At 53.8% G+C, this 16,899-nt stretch overlaps 8 protein-coding genes across 8 annotated transcripts; 4 read left to right on the forward strand and 4 right to left on the reverse strand.

Annotated features, from left to right (window-relative positions):
• Window positions 1–787: 787 nt before the first annotated feature.
• On the reverse strand, window positions 788–3,269 carry BDP55DRAFT_661503 (heterokaryon incompatibility protein-domain-containing protein). Its single transcript, XM_060574734.1, has one exon. It carries the CDS (start codon window positions 3,097–3,099, stop codon window positions 796–798), a length of 2,304 nt encoding a protein of 767 aa, XP_060430573.1. The 5' UTR covers window positions 3,100–3,269; the 3' UTR covers window positions 788–795.
• Window positions 3,270–3,486: 217 nt separating this feature from the next.
• Window positions 3,487–4,605, reverse strand: BDP55DRAFT_693311 (uncharacterized protein; the record flags this gene model as incomplete). Its single annotated transcript, XM_060577208.1, has 2 exons — window positions 3,487–4,363; window positions 4,418–4,605. The coding sequence occupies 2 exons, from the start codon at window positions 4,603–4,605 to the stop codon at window positions 3,487–3,489; spliced, it is 1,065 nt and encodes a 354-aa protein (XP_060430574.1).
• Window positions 4,606–6,339: 1,734 nt separating this feature from the next.
• BDP55DRAFT_106551 (uncharacterized protein) lies at window positions 6,340–7,277 on the forward strand. The gene has a single exon (XM_060565347.1). It carries the CDS (start codon window positions 6,559–6,561, stop codon window positions 7,045–7,047), a length of 489 nt encoding a protein of 162 aa, XP_060430575.1. The 5' UTR covers window positions 6,340–6,558; the 3' UTR covers window positions 7,048–7,277.
• A 229-nt stretch (window positions 7,278–7,506) lies between these two features.
• BDP55DRAFT_550389 (choline transporter) lies at window positions 7,507–9,537 on the forward strand (the record flags this gene model as incomplete). Its single annotated transcript, XM_060569019.1, has 7 exons — window positions 7,507–7,720; window positions 7,782–7,864; window positions 7,950–8,526; window positions 8,577–8,782; window positions 8,838–8,949; window positions 9,018–9,254; window positions 9,308–9,537. 7 exons carry the CDS (start codon window positions 7,507–7,509, stop codon window positions 9,535–9,537), a joined length of 1,659 nt encoding a protein of 552 aa, XP_060430576.1.
• Window positions 9,538–9,962: 425 nt separating this feature from the next.
• Window positions 9,963–10,649, forward strand: BDP55DRAFT_727887 (uncharacterized protein; the record flags this gene model as incomplete). The annotated part of the gene is made up of 2 exons (XM_060579364.1): window positions 9,963–10,134; window positions 10,204–10,649. 2 exons carry the CDS (start codon window positions 9,963–9,965, stop codon window positions 10,647–10,649), a joined length of 618 nt encoding a protein of 205 aa, XP_060430577.1.
• On the reverse strand, window positions 10,527–12,082 carry BDP55DRAFT_741862 (short-chain dehydrogenase; the record flags this gene model as incomplete). Its single annotated transcript, XM_060580453.1, has 3 exons — window positions 10,527–11,174; window positions 11,244–11,625; window positions 11,776–12,082. 3 exons carry the CDS (start codon window positions 12,080–12,082, stop codon window positions 10,877–10,879), a joined length of 987 nt encoding a protein of 328 aa, XP_060430578.1. The 3' UTR covers window positions 10,527–10,876.
• BDP55DRAFT_661514 (uncharacterized protein) lies at window positions 12,075–12,399 on the forward strand. The gene is made up of 2 exons (XM_060574735.1): window positions 12,075–12,143; window positions 12,187–12,399. The coding sequence occupies exons 1-2, from the start codon at window positions 12,081–12,083 to the stop codon at window positions 12,277–12,279; spliced, it is 156 nt and encodes a 51-aa protein (XP_060430579.1). The 5' UTR covers window positions 12,075–12,080; the 3' UTR covers window positions 12,280–12,399.
• A 1,437-nt stretch (window positions 12,400–13,836) lies between these two features.
• On the reverse strand, window positions 13,837–16,883 carry BDP55DRAFT_693314 (uncharacterized protein; the record flags this gene model as incomplete). Its single annotated transcript, XM_060577209.1, has 6 exons — window positions 13,837–14,025; window positions 14,784–15,525; window positions 15,586–15,704; window positions 15,778–16,070; window positions 16,129–16,648; window positions 16,791–16,883. 6 exons carry the CDS (start codon window positions 16,881–16,883, stop codon window positions 13,837–13,839), a joined length of 1,956 nt encoding a protein of 651 aa, XP_060430580.1.
• Window positions 16,884–16,899: the final 16 nt, after the last annotated feature.

Consider the following 16,899-nt stretch of genomic DNA (forward strand, 5'->3'; position numbering starts at 1 on the left):
TCCCCGTTGGCGGTTGATTTGGTCTAGATGACTTGCCTTGAAGAAGGTGGAATATGATGGGAAGACGAAGGGTGGGAGAGAGATGGGAAGGTAAAAAAGATACGAAAAAATGAGAGAGAAGAAAAGGGGGGAAGTTTAGAGCTTAAGCGCATGACCGCTTAGTCGTAAATTACAACATTGCCCAGGCCAGTGGGTTGTTGAAGTAACAGACATGACTTCGAGAGGAATCGTGGATGCCGTGGAAGAGTTTTGCTGCGAACAACGGGGAACAGCACTTGGCTGGTACGTTTGTCTTGGGTCGCCGTGGCCATGATCCTTACCACCCGAGTTTGTTAAACAAGGGAGCACGAGGCCACAAGGTTAAGAAATGTGGATTCTCTCGGAAGACTTACATCTATTGCCGAGACAAGAAGATTTGTCAAGTCAAGTCAAGTCAACGAAGGACTTTACTTGAGACAGATGTGTGATTCTGGTTATAAACTTATGCAGAAGATGACGAGTAATTTCTAACTACAAAGCGTAGCAAGTGATACGTCGGGACAATTGACGGAACAAAGTAGACGGCCGCGTACCGAACATTCCCTTTTGTTCTCATTGTCTTGGTTCTTTCTTTGTACATGGATCCTCGCTACATATATTGCAACATACACAACGTCTTCAGAATAAAGGCGGGAACGTGATGGAAGTAAGAAGAGGCGACCTGAATCCTCGTGCGGGCTGGCAGTCCTCGTACTTTCCATGGTACTTGGGCTCTATAAAACAGAACAGAGACATGTTTTGTCTTCATCGTGTCTATCAAGATATCTCAATTACTTGTGGTGTGATAAAGTCGAAGAAACAACGCTCCTCGCTCTGAAAACTCTCATCATCATCCAAATCATCAAAACTAGTCTCCAGCTCCAACTCAAATGTGCCAATTCTGCTGTAAGCTGATACACCATCCAACGAACGTCCCCGGTTGCGCTCAGCCGGCTGCAGAAGTAAACCGAGTACAGTCCAATCCGCAGAGTACCCACGCACTCTCTTGATCTCCAGGGCCATGTACCCCTCAGAGTCGCCGGCCGTCTTTTCAGACTTCACGTCTACTTCATCTAGGCAATCAAGATGACAACTGATGTTCCTGGTACTCATGAGCCGGATCCTTGAGTCAATGACACCCTGTAAGCTCTGAGGACTACTTATATCAAATACATCTTCCGGGTCATTTCTCGAGTCTGCTGTAGGATGGTTGACGAGGGTAGCCGCAGCGAGTCTCCCGCGAAGTCTAAGCCGACTTGAATCGCTACGGACATCGCCATATGGTGCTTTCTGATTCACCGGCTCAGCAGCAATAGACAAGACTTCAGCATGGAAGACCTCCGTCGCATCTGTCACATCGCCCTCAAACGTAGGGATTTCCCAACCATCACCCAAAGCCACGTATGCTCTCACACTGCTATCAACAGCAAACCACGACCACGAAGGCCCCTGAGAGAGCACAGGCCGATTACGTCGCTCATCCTGTTCTACTCTCCAGAGCAACTCGTCCCGGATGCTCCTTTTCCAGAGACCGGCAGCGTACTCATCGCCAGTCAACACCGCGAAGCGCTCCGCGACCCCTGACATGGCCAGAGCACGGTCAGTATTAAAGGATAGGTTGCGGCTGGTGTAAATGTCCACCAGAGCACCCCACGGCGATGGCGTCTTGGAGCAGAGACCCCAGCTGAACGAGTCCTGCCTCAGATCATTGGGCTCTGCAATTTTTCTCCAGCCGTCGGTGGCACCCTCGCCGACGTCGAGGCCGTATAGCATGTCGTTCCCAGTCACTGATGGAATCGGCTCCTGACAGCTCCATCGAGTCTGCCGAGACCCGAACTCGACGGCCCTGAGGGACAAAAGCCGCTCTTGGAAAGTCCATCCTCGCTCGTCGATGGGTTCGTGGCCCGTCTCCAACTCAGCCAGGGTAATCGATCCAATTTCGCCCTTTTCTGACTGCCATGAGAGAAGGAACGCCTGGCCAGACTCGATGTCTGACCCCCTGTCCTGGAGAAACCCTTCCCACGCAGTCTTGGCTCGGGATGCCATAATGGTGAACGACGCTTGACCGTAAATGTAAGGCATCTTGGCAATCTCCAAAATCTTCTCGTCGTTGCCTTCATTTTGGATGATGCAGAGAGCATCGACCCAAATATACTCGACTCCGAGCTGTGCGCAAACCTCAACGGCGTCTCGTATAGTCCGAGGCAGTTTCTCAAAAGGAATGTTCTTTGTGAATGCCTCTAGCGTAGACGTCTCGCATTTTACCGTCTGATTGCCACCCCAGCAATAGCTCAACGCCGCAAATCTCGGCAAAGGATTGAGATTCGCTGTATTTTGCAACCGTAGCGAAAAGCCTACTCCAACAGAGCTTGGATCAATGTAGATCAGCCTAACAGGCCTGAGATTTGACGGCCCAGACTGCGTCTTCAGCTCCCGACACTTTTCATGCTTGTTCTCGCACTCGACCAGCCACGACTTAACCATGGGCAGACAATACGCGGGATCATTCTGTATCGGACGCGTCCAGAAATCCCTGGCTGCCGCATTATCTTGCCTCGTAAATATTTGTAGCTCTTTAACCGTCCTATACGAAACCAGCTTCGTGCGCGGGTCCCAGAGACCAAAGTATTCTATACTCAGGACATCCGGCGTGTGCTCGCCACCCATGCGGAACGGGGGATTCGTCTCAGCCACGAGGACGTAGTCGACGTACCCGTCACTACGGCTCTGAACGGCGTGGCGCATGGAAGAAAGCCTGTAGTCCGGGTCCTTATCAATCTGGCCGTGGAACTGCTCGAGCTCCTCTAGGTCCATCTGATAGACCTCGCCGGTTATGTTGTCGACGCATTCGCCTACGTCTGGCCGTGCGATGCACTCTCCGTCGAGAATCCAGTCTATGAAGGCGCATGTTTTCTGCTGGATTGAGAGGAGATCTGTGAGGTTGGTCTCGAATACGATCTTGTTCCACCTTGCGTCGTATCTGTCGCTCCGATCCCGATGCGGGATATCGGCTTCGGCCCGGATGACGAGGAGTCTGCGACACCACTCGCAGGTGTGAAGCCGGGAAGACGGGGAGGGCATGATTGGTGAAAGACTTCACGTTATCGAGGTATCATAGTGTTGGAGGGGCACTGAGCGCGAACGCGGCAACTTTTGGCCGTGGAAACGAGCTATTGGGTTGATGTTGTAGCCCTATCATCGGCGAGGGGTGTGGACTAGATCAAATCTCATGTCCAATAGGCAATTGGCTGTTGATGCGGGAGTGTGGATGCCTGTAGACTCTTATGCATGTCAGATAATGTGCCAGCGGCTTGTCAGTTCAAGAAAAGCCAAGGAGCGGTCTCAGCTAACCACCTAGTTGAATCTGCGAATAAAATCTGCATTGTCGACATGGCGATGAAATTGTGAATGTTTCTCCATTGACTGCAAGTGTACTCATTATGATTACTGGTTCAAACCGCGACGACTTCATTTCTTGAGAAGATCCTCAACCTGCGAGGTGATGTCTACCATCGGGAAACTAGTTCTATTCCCAGAAGTTGAGCCGGCGACGGAAGCATCCGCAAAGAACTCCTCAACCATGAACAGACTGTCGCCGATTTGCACCGGAGCAGTGACAATCCCGCCTTGAGCATCAGTGGAGTTATTCGGTACCGTGCCGAGGTGCTCAGCAGACTTCCAGGACCCGTCCTTTGACCGCAAAACAGTCACGCCTTTGGTATTTTCGGCAATGAGCAACACCTTCCCACCGTACCTCGGTGGAAGATAGATGGCATCGGTGCCAGCCAGCGTCGTATTCGGTGACCTGGGCACGAGTACTGGGGCGCCTTTGTCCGCTTTCATGTCGAAGCGGTAGATCTGGGCGTCCTCGTTACTGTTAGATAGCAGGATGTTGCCGGTGGCCGCGAGGCCGGAGAAGCCCATTTTCGTATGGTCGATTTTCGCAGGGAGGTACCACGGTACGACGGCAGAGCCCTGGCGGTCGACTTTCATGATTGTCCCCGGGAACGAGCCAACGACGTAGGTGTTGCCGTGGGTGTCATGCTCAACGTCCTGAAAGCCTCCATACTCTCCTTTCGTTACGGCCGTGATGTTCTTGTTCCAAAGCACCTGCTTCTTCGCTGGGTCGTACAGGATGATGAAGTTATCGCCCGATACGTCTTTGCCGGCGGTGTTGAAGGGGGCAGCAGCGTCGACTACGATAGAAACTAATTTGGTGCGAGTGTCCACCTGCACACCACCGATGTGCAAGGCAGGGTTGTGTGTGATGCCGTCGAACGTCAAGATGTCGAGGACAGTGTCCTTGTAAGGGTCGTAAACTACAACGCTTGCGTTGAACAGTGATCTTGTCTGTAATTTAGCACCATGGTTGATATGTGAATCTTTGATAGAAGCTTACCCGAAATAGACGATGCAGCTGTTCACGTCCCAGTCCGCATTTTCGGGATAGAGTTGATACTGTTGTATGACGAAGCTTCCCTTCTTCAGAGGCGGACATAGTCTCGTTGGCTTCGGCGAGCTTTCTGCTTGAGCAATCATGCACAGAAGGAACGTAATAGCTACTGCTAGATACCTGAAGCTACCCATTATGAATTGGGTCTAACGCCGCGGGCGTCGCAACAAGCTGCAGAATGTTCGGAACGGAATAAGAAAGACTGAAGAGGGAACTAACACCCAGGGCATCTCAACAGCCGACACGGATCACCACCGTCTAAGTATCATCCTCAGATGACGATGAACATGGGTCAAGCGATCGACCAGACTCCGCTCTCTCAAAAAGCAGGTGGATACCGCTCGAAAGAGTTGTCGCTGCTCATTTATTCATAAAAATGCCTGCCATCTCGCCCTAAGGAGAGATGTTGGACGCCACATGGTGCCTTGGGTAGGACCCCGGATTAGAAGGGATGACCTTGCATGACTCGAACCCATCCGGCACCGTCCCTGGGTGATAGAACCGGCAGTTAAGAAAGCATTGTCTGGGCGTTTGAAGTGACAGGCAGGTTCCGGATGTCGACATCGGCAATGGCAAGACGCACAAGCTTCAATCGGAAATTGGATGAATATCGACTCATTCTTCAGCGTCACATTGTAGCCTCTCAAGTTGCGGTGTTCAACCATTGAGTTCGTAGTAGAGTGACTTAAAATTGGGATCCGGTTGGTAATAACTTATAAGCAAGTGTTTGTCTCGCATGGATAGCTTACAGATAGATGTAATATAAGAAGCTCAGCATTGAAACGTTCGCGAATCCGCGCTGGCCCACCTGGAAATGGGATTGGGATGTTCGACGAGCCTTGTAATACTCTCCATGACGGCCATTAAGTTTGCAGCAAGGTCCAGCTGTCGAAATTTGTAAAGTTTGACGAAGCTTTGGGGGGAAATGTCCACCAATCAGTACAACGTCGAGCTAGGCAGCGCAACGTGGAAACATGGATGAGATGTTGGCTGAGCACCAAATGTATGGTGAAGTCGAGGCTGGAGAGATTTGAGGTCATGAAAGAGCCAACTATTAGATGGGCGCTGATTACCATTATGGCAATTGATGGAAAACACTGGATTGATCAAAAGTCCATATTCATAGAGCTTTGCAAGTTGAAGCGAGTGTTCCTTCCCGTGTCCTTCAGCTCCTTCCTGGTGCAACGTTCGGACCCACTTGGCGCGGTGCTAAGCTTCTGGCCCTTTCTCGCTAGTTTATCCGTAAAGGGACGGCGCTAGGTGCTAAACGGCAGGCGAATAAACAAATAACGGGTCTTCGGCGCTAGGCTGCCGGATCGCGGGTGATGCTTCTAGCGGGGTGTACCTGGGTACCTTATTGCACGGTAATTGACTGCTTCATTTCTTCCCATGTTCTTTTTCTGATGATAAATAAGTTTCTTTTTGTGCCATCGCATCATGAACGCGACAGCCCTGGCTCGATAAGAAGACGAGTCCCCTCTTGCCGACACTGCTCTGTTCCATTATTGATTACTTTCTGGTTCTCGCCCTTTTGCAATACTTCTCAGGTCTTGCTAATCGCCGTTGCGCGAATCCAGGCGATTTATCAACAAATGGTCAGCACTTGGAACTCTATTCCTACCCATCACCTTGCCAAGACTTGCCAATGAAATGACCCGAAAGCTCATGGTCGGCCATCGGGCGAAAACTAGCAGGCCTAGATCTCGTCTCCTACCTCTTGCATCTAGGCGGCAGCAGTGAGACACGCATCTCGACCTTTACCAGCTCCAGCTTCCTTGCTTCAGACAAGGGCCTCAATCATTTACGAAGTCCAATAACGGAATAGGCCGTCTCGGCTACCTCTTGATCAAAGCAGTCATCGTCACATCGGCCGCTACCGCATCTGCCGGTGCAAAATCGATTGGGTCAATTCTTCGATAGTCATTCAAGACGGATTCACAGAGCACAAGTTTCATCGCGAACTCTACAACACCAAGCATGGCATGAAAGCGGAGGGGCAAGTTCGATGAGATCCCCGTCTACAAATACCTACACAATACGCCTCGGCTGGTCTCCCTACCAAGCCACACGTGGACGGTGGACGGGCCATGGGGTTGGCCGCCGTTTCCACTCGAGATCGCCGGAATTCAAGGGGGGTCCCATCTATGATGATTGATCTGGGTCGAGCCATGTACTGGACTGTTGGGCACAAGCCACTCGGCATCAGCCCTGAGAAAGCTTACTTGTCGCGGCTCGAGTGTTCTCGCATGTATCCGTGCTACCCAGCCACTCAACGTTGTGCACTGCGATTTGTCACTAATCGGCTTCTCTTTTCAACTTGTCTCCCCTCTATCTCCCTAGACTGCACGATATGCCTTACTTTGCGTGCTTTACCTCGCTTTTCCAAGTGGACCAGCGAGGATTCTACAACGATACAAGATAGAGATCGGACGGCCCGTCCCACGTATCGAGTAGCGTACGATGGCTCTAGTAGTTCGGCAACGACTCCTCAGAGAAACAAATTGCCAGCGCGCTTCTGCTGGTTGCCAAGACCCTGGGCAGGGTGTTTCGCAGCATGCCTAGCTCAACATGCCTAGCTCTCCGAAGCATCCCTTTCTGATATGCTGAACCGGCGCTTCTGCAGGCTGACAAGTCGGTTGTTGAATGCAACGCCAAATCTGTACCTATGGCCGTCGCACAAGTGTTATCTGATATTGCCAGCCACTGGAAGAGAAGTGACCAGTTGCAGCTTTTTCCATCCCAAGACATGGCGTATTAGAAGGCACAATGCCACCCACCAGGACCGTCTTATCGTCTGCCTCTTCGGATCCTACATATTTCGTCCGTTGTGTCGCATTTCACAGACGTCCTGGGCCGGACTGTTACTGTCTTGCTTTCCGTTTCGAAATTGATCCTCCTCTTTTCTCAACCTTTCGTTTTCAGCGTTTCTAGCGGTCTGCTGTTCGAGTGACATCCGCGCTTCGGTATCGCACATTCCACGCTTTCTTGCACCAGCCAGGCACATACAGCCGACTGTCCTGGCTGCGAGACCTACAATGAAGGTATCCGTTGCACCAGATAGAGTTGTGGAGTCGGCTTCGGCATCCGATGACGAGACCGTAGTCGCCGTCCAAGATGGGATTCGGTTGAACGCCGCGGGCCACAGGGATCAACTGAATCGCCAATATGGATTCTTTGGACTGGCAAGCATGGCTCTGACGGTGGACAACGCCTGGGTTGCCTTGGGCTCGTCTATTTCCGTGTCAATTCGTAAGTTTAAGCCGCCTGTGACTTGCAAGTCGGACATTGTAACGAGCCGGGATCAATCTAGTCAACGGTGGCCCACCCGGTATCATCTACGGCCTTCTCGTCGCCGTCTTCTACTACTCCCTCATCGGTTTGAGTTTATCAGAGGTATGATTCTCTCACCCCAGTCCTTTCTTTCTCCCCCCTGTTTCGCAAACAATATGAATCACGACGTCTAACACCTTTCTCCAAGCTCGCGTCATCTGTCCCCACGGCAGGCGGCGTCTACCACTGGGCCACCATCGCCGGCGGCCCTCGCTGGGGCCGAGTCCTCGGCTTCTTTACCGGGTGGATCAACTTCTACGGCTGGCTCTTTTCGCTCGCAGCCCTGCTGCAGATCTCGAGCAACGTCGCCGTGAGCATGTATGCCGTCTGGAACTGGGACACCTACGTCAGCCAGCCCTTCCACGTCTTCATTGGATACCTCATCATCCTTTGGGGGTGCGCGGGCTTCATTGTCTTTGCCAACAAGTACGCTCCCTATACCCAGCAAGCCGGAACACTCTTCGTCTTGATCGGCGGCGTCGTCACCATTATCGTGCTGGTCGCTATGCCGAAGCAACACGCGAGCAATCACTTTGTATGGGGCTCTTTCGACGAGAACAATGCTACGGGGTGGTCAGGGGGCGTTGCTTTTCTCTTAGGCGTTCTCAATGGTGCCTTCACGATCGGGACGCCTGACTCGGTCACGCACATGGCTGAAGAGATGCCGCATCCGAAGAAGGATCTCCCAAAGGCCATCCTCTTGCAGATATCCCTGGGCTTCGTCTGTTAGTGAAAAGTCTGCCAACATGGTGAACCCGCAACTGACTTTTGATAGATGCCTTTTGCTTTGCCGTCGCGCTGTCCTACGCCATCACGGACATTACAGCTCTCCAAGGCGGTTTCAACTCCTTCCCGCTGACCAACATTTACGTGCAAGCCACGACAAGCAGCAGTGGAATCCGGAACCCAGGCGCAGCGTTTGGTCTGCTCTTCATCATGCTGGGCTGCACGCTGACGTGTTGTGTGGGCTTGACTTTGACGGTGAGACGACCATCCACATGAGCCGGTGAAGTCCTGAATGCTGAATTACACTCAGGTTTCGCGAACCTACTGGGCGCTCGCGCGCGACAATGCTGTGCCCTTATCCAATGTCTTCGCGCAGGTCAACGAGCGCCTGAGTTGCCCTGTCTGGTCAACCTTGTTCGTCTGTACGTTGCCATGTTCTCGTCTTGATCCATCCTCAATGAGCTAGAGATTAACATGGATATTCATTCAGGTGTCGTCGCAACCGGACTCGGAGCCATACCGCTCGGTAGCTCCGCGGCTTTCCTAGCACTGGCAAGCTCGTTCATCATCCTCACATCCGTCTCATACGCCATCCCATTCGCAGCTAACATGCTCTCGGGGCGGAAGTACTTCCCCCGTGGACCCTTTCACCTGGGCAAGGCGGGATACATCATCAACGGACTGGCCGTGCTATTCATCATCTTGTTTGATATCATGTTCTGTTTCCGTAAGTCTTCTGTTACTTCCAAAACTTTGGCCACTCCCTGACGTGAGCATTAGCATTCGTGTTGCCTACGACAGTAGCGACGATGAACTGGAGTGCCGTCATTTTGGTGGGAACGGTGGCGATCACGGGGCTTTGGTGGATGGTCCACGCAGTTCATCATTATCCTGGACCCAAGGTGATGGAGCTTTACATTGCCACCGACGGTGTAAGCCCAGTTGTCACAGAGAAGAACACGACGGCTGTGGCTTCGGCGGAGTTGAAAGAACCTCACGCATCGCAATAATGGAGATACTAGAGCTTATTAGAGTGTGCGGTAGTTGATGAAACTAAGGACCTGATGTATTCAGCTTGTCTAGGCTGTTATTGAAGCTGATTGAGAGGAACAGCCCAAGACCATTTCTTGATGTCTCCATCAACGCAGACCGAAGACCACACCGAGAGCTCGGGAGCAACGCGGTGAATTGCCCAATCAAACACGACTAAACTCATCTTACGATACGTACCCCAGAATGGATGCGTCATGGGCCCTTGCCATGCTTATCGATAAGAATTCCATCGTTTGCCGCAAACAATCTCGAGCTTCCTCGGTCGCATTTCTCTCTTTCCCACCAATTCTCCCCAAGCGATTCTCCCGTGTTTGCCCCTCGACTTTCGCCCTCCCGCCCGTCCGTCCGCCTTCCCACCACCACACGAACAAGTTTCGACACAATGGGCTCATCCTCCTCAAAAGCCGCGCAAGGTGCCGCGCGCAAATTCCCGACCCGCGCCCCGGGCGCCGTACCACCGCCATCCTCCGCTGCAAGAGCAGCTCCCGCTGCGCCTGCGACGCAGCCCGCGCAGGCCCGGTCACAGGCGAAGACGGCGACACTCAAACCAGAAGGTCAGTCACTCCTTTGAAATACGGACTTATTGATCAATCATGACCCCAAAGCTGACCACCACAACCCAGACCTCACAGCCAACACCACCACCACCACCACCACCACCACAAACCCCGAAGTCACCGCCGAATTCTCCTCGCGCCTCCGCCAAATGGGCATCGTCCAGCCCAACCCAACCTTCTCCTCCACATCAACAGCCAATCCCGGCCCCGGCCCGAGTCCTCACGCCGATCTAATCCAGAACCCCGGCCCGTTATTCCCCTCCACCTCCCGCAATGCAACACTCGGCACCCTCGAAGCCCGGCGCCGGCTCCAGCAGGAGGCCGACGCCGAGTTTGACGGGCTCGGACGCAGCAGTAGCGGCGGGAGGGAGTTTCTGGATTTGAAGACGATTATTCAGATGCACCTGATGCGCGAGAGGGGATACTCGCCCGCGGAGATTGAGGCGAGGCTGGAATTGAAGGCTGGGGTTGTGGCGAGGTTGGGACGGATTGGGATCACGTCGCCTGCTTGATGCGGAATTCAGATATGGAAAAAGTAGTTGTTGGTGAGAGAGATGAAGGATGTATAAAAAAGATGTAATTATAGGTGTTCTGCTCTACGAAAACCGCCAAAAAGCTCCCAAACTCCTCCAATAGTCTTTGGAAAAATAATTAACGACTAATCATCAAAAAAGACTTTAAAAAGAAAAGTCATCAAAACTCGCTTTTTCCTTTTTCTAGTCATTGCTCTTCCGGCATCTTACCAGGCGCAGTGCCCGCCATCGATGCGCAGGTCGCTGCCCGTCATGAAGCTGCTGGCGTCGCTGAGCAGGAACACAGCGGCGCCACGGTACTCGCCGGGCTGGCTGAGCCTGTTGAGCATGTTGTGCTTGGGCCACTCGATCTTGCGCTCCGGGTAGGTCTCGAAGAGCGCCTCGACCATGGCGGTGACGATGTAGCCGGGCGAGATGGTGTTGACGCGGATGCCGTGGGCGCCCCATTCGGCAGCCAAGTTACGACCGAGCTGGAGAACGGCGGCCTTGGAAGCGTTGTATGCGCTGTAAGGAGAATTTGTCAGTTCCAACTGTCTACTTGCGGAGTCTGTATATGTGGTAAAAAAGACTTACGGGCAGATCAACCCCCTGTTGGCAACGGTACCGCTCATGCTGGCAATCAAGACGATGCTGCCGCCGGTGCCGAGGCGAACCATCTGGCGCGCGACGGCCTGGGCGGTCATGAAGGAGCCCGTGACGTTGACGCCCATCATGCGGTCGACGTCCTCGGCCTTGTACTCGAGCGCGGGGGTCTCCTGCTGGATGCCCGCGGCGGCGATGAGGCCGTCCATGCGGCCGTGCTGGTTGGCGATGCCCTCAACGATGTCGTTGAGCTGGGCGACATCACGGACGTCGACCTGGTGGTAGGAGAGGCTTGTGCCGAGCTCGGCGGTGGCGCGGAGGGCGACCTTTTCAAAGTCGGGGTCGGGGGTCGGGAGGCGATCGATTGCGTGGACTAAGGGGTTCGGTGTTAGTCTTTGGCTTTGTATTGATGTATAACACGTCTAGAGAGTTTGTATCTCCAAGGAAGAGGTATGTATAGAGAGAGAGAGAGAGAGAGAGAGAGAGAGAGAGAGAGAGTTGTTAAGTAGAATCGCTTGTTTACCTATTGCGCCAGCTTCGAGGAGAGCCTCAGCCTGGGTGAGGCCGAGTCCGCGCGCGCCACCGGAGACGACAATGACCTTGCCCTGGAGGCTGAACTCGGGGAGGCCGCGAGCGACCTGGGGTGTCGTGGCGCCGAGGCCGAGGGACTTGGGAGTCGAGTGAAAGCTCCTCTCCTGCGCGACGAGGGGGTTCGCGGGGGCCACGACGGGGGCTTCGACGGGTTGCACTGCGAGTCTGGGAAGTTTCCTTTGGGTCAGATGAGGTCCAATGAGACGGAGGGGCCGGACGCGGGTTAGGTACCGTGACATGTTGCTGCTGGCTTCAACGAGAGCTGCGGGAGACATTTCTGCTGTGTTTGTCTGTGTGTGTGTGTGTGGATAGGTTTCCGGGATTGGAGTGTGGGAGGGAGGAGGCCTTTCTTCTTGTTGGCTTCTTCTTCAAGTATCAAGATGCTGCGGTTGGTTCCGTGGGAGGTAGGTTGATGACGGAGGTGGTTGATGGCTAGTTAAGACTAAGACGGACCGAGATAGGAGGGTGTATTGGACCAAAGGTGTTGATGGTTGGTAGTCGATGGGACTGGTAGAGCTTGCTTTTTGTCTATAAGACGAGAGTAGTGATGATGATGAAAAGTGTGTGTGATAGTGAAGAGAGACTAAGAGGTCAGGACACCATCGTGAAGTCGTCCTCTTATACATCGTCGAGCTCTATCTTTCACCCTTTTCCTAATGGGCTGAGCTTCCCCGCACCCACCACCACAAACCCACGTCTCGTCTCATTGCCTCCCACGCCTCTTTCTCTCTCACCCCCCTCTCCCCTCACCGTCTAAGTTCTTCCCGTCATGCCATGACCCTTGGCCCATGTCCCCCCCCCCCCCCCCCCCCCCCCCCCCCATGGCAAGATCAAGATCAGCAATCCCGAGCACAATGGGCATCCGTTTAGCAACAAAATGGCTAGCGCCGGCCGAGGCGGGCGAAGGAACAAGGGGATGGGATTGGACTGATGGGGAGCTTGCGTTATCATGAGCTGTCTAGGATTGTCTATACTAGGTCGTAAGTATCGCTCTGCCCGTTCCGGAAATGGACTGGTGACGAGACGTCGGGCTCGCTCGTGTGCCGTCGAGTTACCAAGTCGGTACTGCAGTGTATCTAGGGTCTAGTGTGTGTGTGTAGGTGTGTGTGTGTGTGTGTGTGCAATATCCGCAGTATCAAGCTCGAAGCTCCCTTCGCCTCATCTTTTCTTAGAAACGGAACCCCTGGCACCACTGTTTTTCTTGTGTTTTTGCTGCTCGTTGGAGTTCTTTGTGGGACCTGCAAAAATCTAAGGTTTGTTCATCCACGCCGGCGGGTACGTTTCGTTGCATACCATGGGCAGCATGGACAGCATGTGCAGCAACGGGCTCCAGACTTCTCTCCCTCATCGAGACCTCATCGAGGGCTAGAACCTTCAAAGATGGGTCTGCGATGTCCGAGACAGGTCATGCGGGATGTCAGATTTCAGAATAGAGATTGGAACGCCCCCGCCTTGCCCCCGTGTTCCCGTGTCTCTGTCTCTCTGTGTGCCAGTGTGGTCCTCACCCCCCGGTTCGAAGCTGCTTCCAAAAGCTCCGGGAAAGCAGTTGGATGCGCTCCCGCGTGAGAGAGAGTCTAGTCTATGCTGGGGTAAGAACATGGGAACATGGAGACATGGGGACATGGGGGCGGGCAATCGGGAATACTCCACCTTTGGACCCCTCCGCGCGGCGGAAACTCAACCGGCTGCCCGCGGTGCGGAAAATCGGTTGGTTTACCGAAAGAACCACCACCACACTTTACCACTTTTTTCAACTTTTCACTGGCATGAAACGGAAAATGGTTGATTCAACTACCACCCGTTGGGCTGCAATACACCCCCGACATGTCTGAGCTCTGAACCTCTGAGTCTTTGAATCTCTGGAAAGGAGTTTGGTAAGGCTTTCGTGGGGCTTGGCTCCATTTCTCATTCCTAAACTCCATCTAACACACTACTCGGACGGAACTGCGGATATTGTTTCTCGAGGAGTCAGAGGAGTCAGACTGTCAGAGACTCAGAGTCGTATCGTGAAGCTTCGCAAGAATGTAGCAAGAAAATCAAGGGACCTAAACTGGGTCTGAACTGCACCATTTGGAAATAGGGTCCAGAACTCATCTCCACCCCCATTATCATCCCTGTCTGGGAGTTCCAGACCATCATGAACAGAGAGATACCTGAGTAACCTTACCTTGGCTGCGGAAACCTACACGTCGGTATACATCCAGATAGCCACTCGTGCCACTACTACGCTAGCACGCTAGACACATGGACTGCGCATGTCAACCAGACAAAGACGAATAGGGAAAGGTAGAAGGTTTCGAGCGGTGGGGGAGACAGCTGCGTCCGGGGGAGAAATGCGGAGTGCAGTGTTGCTTTGCGCATGCGGTCCCGGTCCACCGGATTGCTCCTTTAGGAAATCCGAGATGCTCATCCCTTTCTCGTCCCTCCTTCATCCCCTCCTCATCCCTACTCTATGAGTCCATGCCACGCCACCACCAGTCACTCACTGATACCAAGAGTGGCAGAGCCCAGAATGAGCATCAAACTATTTGCCTTATGTGATCATCTATGATGTACATGTATCTCTGTCTGCGCCACCAACAAACTGGAACCCAACAAGAATGAAGAAGCAAAACCCAAAGATCGGTCAGCAAACCCAGCACACACAATGTCAGACAATCAAAGCACCTGATGTCTTCGTGACGCCGCAGGATCTGCTCGCCCCTCTCTGCCCTCCTGCCCCTATTCCGTGCTCGGCTCCGTAAGGATATCCCGTAGGCTATCTCCTACCGCAAGTCCGCAACCCAGCACCCCGGGGGCCCGAACAACACAACGCGCAAGCCTGCGAGGGTTTGATGCTCTCGTGACTCTCGTGGACTATACCGACACTCCCGGCCAAGACCCAAAAGACCACTTATCCTCCAGCCTCTCGTGCCTCCGCACACCGGCGCCCTCACCCACGCCCTCGCCCTCGCCCTCGCCGCCCCCTTCCCTGGCGATCCACCGCTGCACGCCCCAAAACGCCTTGAGGTACGAAATCCCCAGCGCAAAGTCCTCGAACCCGATCGACAGCCCCGTCACGGCCATCTTTCTTCTCACAAACCGCCCCTTGGCATCGGCCGCCGCGTTCGGGGCCGCCACCAGCATCACCCACAAGAACACCCCCGGTATCCCCTTCCACGTCGTCATGCTCACGCTCGTCAGGCTGGCGTACGCCGCGCGGAGCATCTCGGCGTCGTCGAACAGTGAAATCGGTCGTAGAGACTTGATGGACCAGCTGTAAATCACGGCGGCGATCCTGACGGTCTCGAGGATCCGTTCCTTTTCGGAGGAGCATGAGGAGGCGACTTGTGTGGGTCCCGTTGCTGCTGCTGCTGCCGCCGCCGCTGCTGCTGTGCCTTTCTCCCGCAGCTTGTCGTACAGCCACGATGCGGTTGATCGAATCTTTGATTTGCTCGCCCCCGACGCCGATGCCGATGTGACGGACTCCGTGAGGAACCGCACGTCGTCCAGGATCTTGGCCGTCGCGGCGCAGATGCCGAGCTTCTCTGCGATGCTCTCGAATCGCGGTGCGGACGCCATCAAAGGGCTGTCGTAGCAGTCTGGCCACGTCGTCGGGATGGGGATTTCCTCGTCCCGAGCTGGGTCGTTTTCTAACCAGTACAGATCCGTCTCAAAGGCACAGGCAATCTCATAATCGGTTCTTTTTGATCTTGTGTCAGCAAGAACTTACATGACTGGATACGAACTCACTTGGACTTACAGAATCAGGATGGATTCTCCTACAATGTCTCCCAGCCCTCGCATGCCTTTGCGAAGTTTAATCATGCGTTTGATGCCTCTCATATGGGCAAACATGCTTTCATCGGCACCCCAAAACCACTGCGAGAGAAATCAGTTTCTTCATTGGGGGGTGGTTGATGAAGATGTCTTTGGGACTAGAAGTTGAGCTGACCTCCATAACGACCAAATTCACAATGCACCGGACCATCTCAGTTGCGATCGCATCAAATGGTCGCCGCATGTAGTCCGCAATCATTGACAGCACCCATGACTTGAGGGCGAGCGACTCGGGGCTCTTTGCGACTTCCACCCCTCGCTCGAGTGACTGGGTCATCGAGGACATGAGAATGCCAATGTTGGGAAACAGAGGGGATTGCAGCATCCACGGTAAGACCTCCGTGAGGAACACAGGCGGCTGGCTCTGGCCATCAATCGACACCATATTGGGTGCGACGAACTGAACGTCTACGGGCGAACTCGTCAGCTACCGATGCTTCAAGGACGGTGGCACTAATGATCTTACAGAAATGTATAAGCTCCGTCGTTCTGGGCCCTTCAGGGAGCGGCATGCCGTGAAGGGTCGTAACTTCAGTGAGGATGCCACCGATGGATGCAATACTATTGTGGAAGAAGGCCAGGGGGTCACCGTCTCCATCGAGAAACAGGTTGGCGCGAGTCCTGCCCTTCGACACGGCCCTCTCCTCTTCTCGATTGTCCTCGCAGCAGTCTCCCCCAAGGCGTGCGTGATCATGGCTCGCGCAGCATCTCGACTTTGGCTCTCTCCTGTAGCGATTTCGGACGGGCAGTCTACCGAGTAAGTCCAGGGACGCGATGCCGGGTAACGAGGCGGCGCAGGGACCGTGGAAAGGCACCGCTGTCTGCTTCCCCGATCTCGAGGGAAGCGAGGACAGCTCAAAGTTGAGGACTTGTGTCTCGTACACCGGCTTCGGGATACATGGTCCGAGTTGGACAATGGTACACTCCACGGGCGGGAACCGCCTCGAGCAGTTGACGCACTGCGCGTCAGGCTGCCGGATTATGCACTACAACATGTCCATTCTTTAGTCTTGCGTGAACTCGATGAAATTGAAGTGACCAGGTTCTGTTCGTTCTTGGACATGTGATACCGTTACATGGCGGGTGGATTGGTGTTGATGTGTAATGGGCCTTTGATCAACAACTCACCTTCTGCTTCCTCCTCTGACACTCGGTGCACGACTTTTGGAGTCTCGCCCGTCTCTTCGGAGCGGATGGCAGCTTCGATGTTTCAGAGGCCATGATATTCAGCTTATGA

The sequence above is a fragment of the Colletotrichum godetiae genome (assembly GCF_030913485.1).
Source record: "Colletotrichum godetiae strain CBS 193.32 chromosome Unknown BDP55scaffold_17, whole genome shotgun sequence".
NCBI classification, from domain to species: Eukaryota; Fungi; Ascomycota; class Sordariomycetes; order Glomerellales; family Glomerellaceae; genus Colletotrichum; species Colletotrichum godetiae.

Bases quoted from the DNA above. Each gene is read 5' to 3' on its own strand.
- BDP55DRAFT_661514 (XM_060574735.1), top strand. From the start codon at position 12,081: ATGTTGCTGCTGGCTTCAACGAGAGCTGCGGGAGACATTTCTGCTGTG. The intron at 12,144-12,186 runs GTGTGTGGATAG...GGGAGGGAGGAG, and splicing joins CTGTGTTTGTCTGTGTGTGT to GCCTTTCTTCTTGTTGGCTT.
- BDP55DRAFT_106551 (XM_060565347.1), top strand. From the start codon at position 6,559: ATGGGGTTGGCCGCCGTTTCCACTCGAGATCGCCGGAATTCAAGGGGG.
- BDP55DRAFT_661503 (XM_060574734.1), bottom strand. From the start codon at position 3,099: ATGCCCTCCCCGTCTTCCCGGCTTCACACCTGCGAGTGGTGTCGCAGA.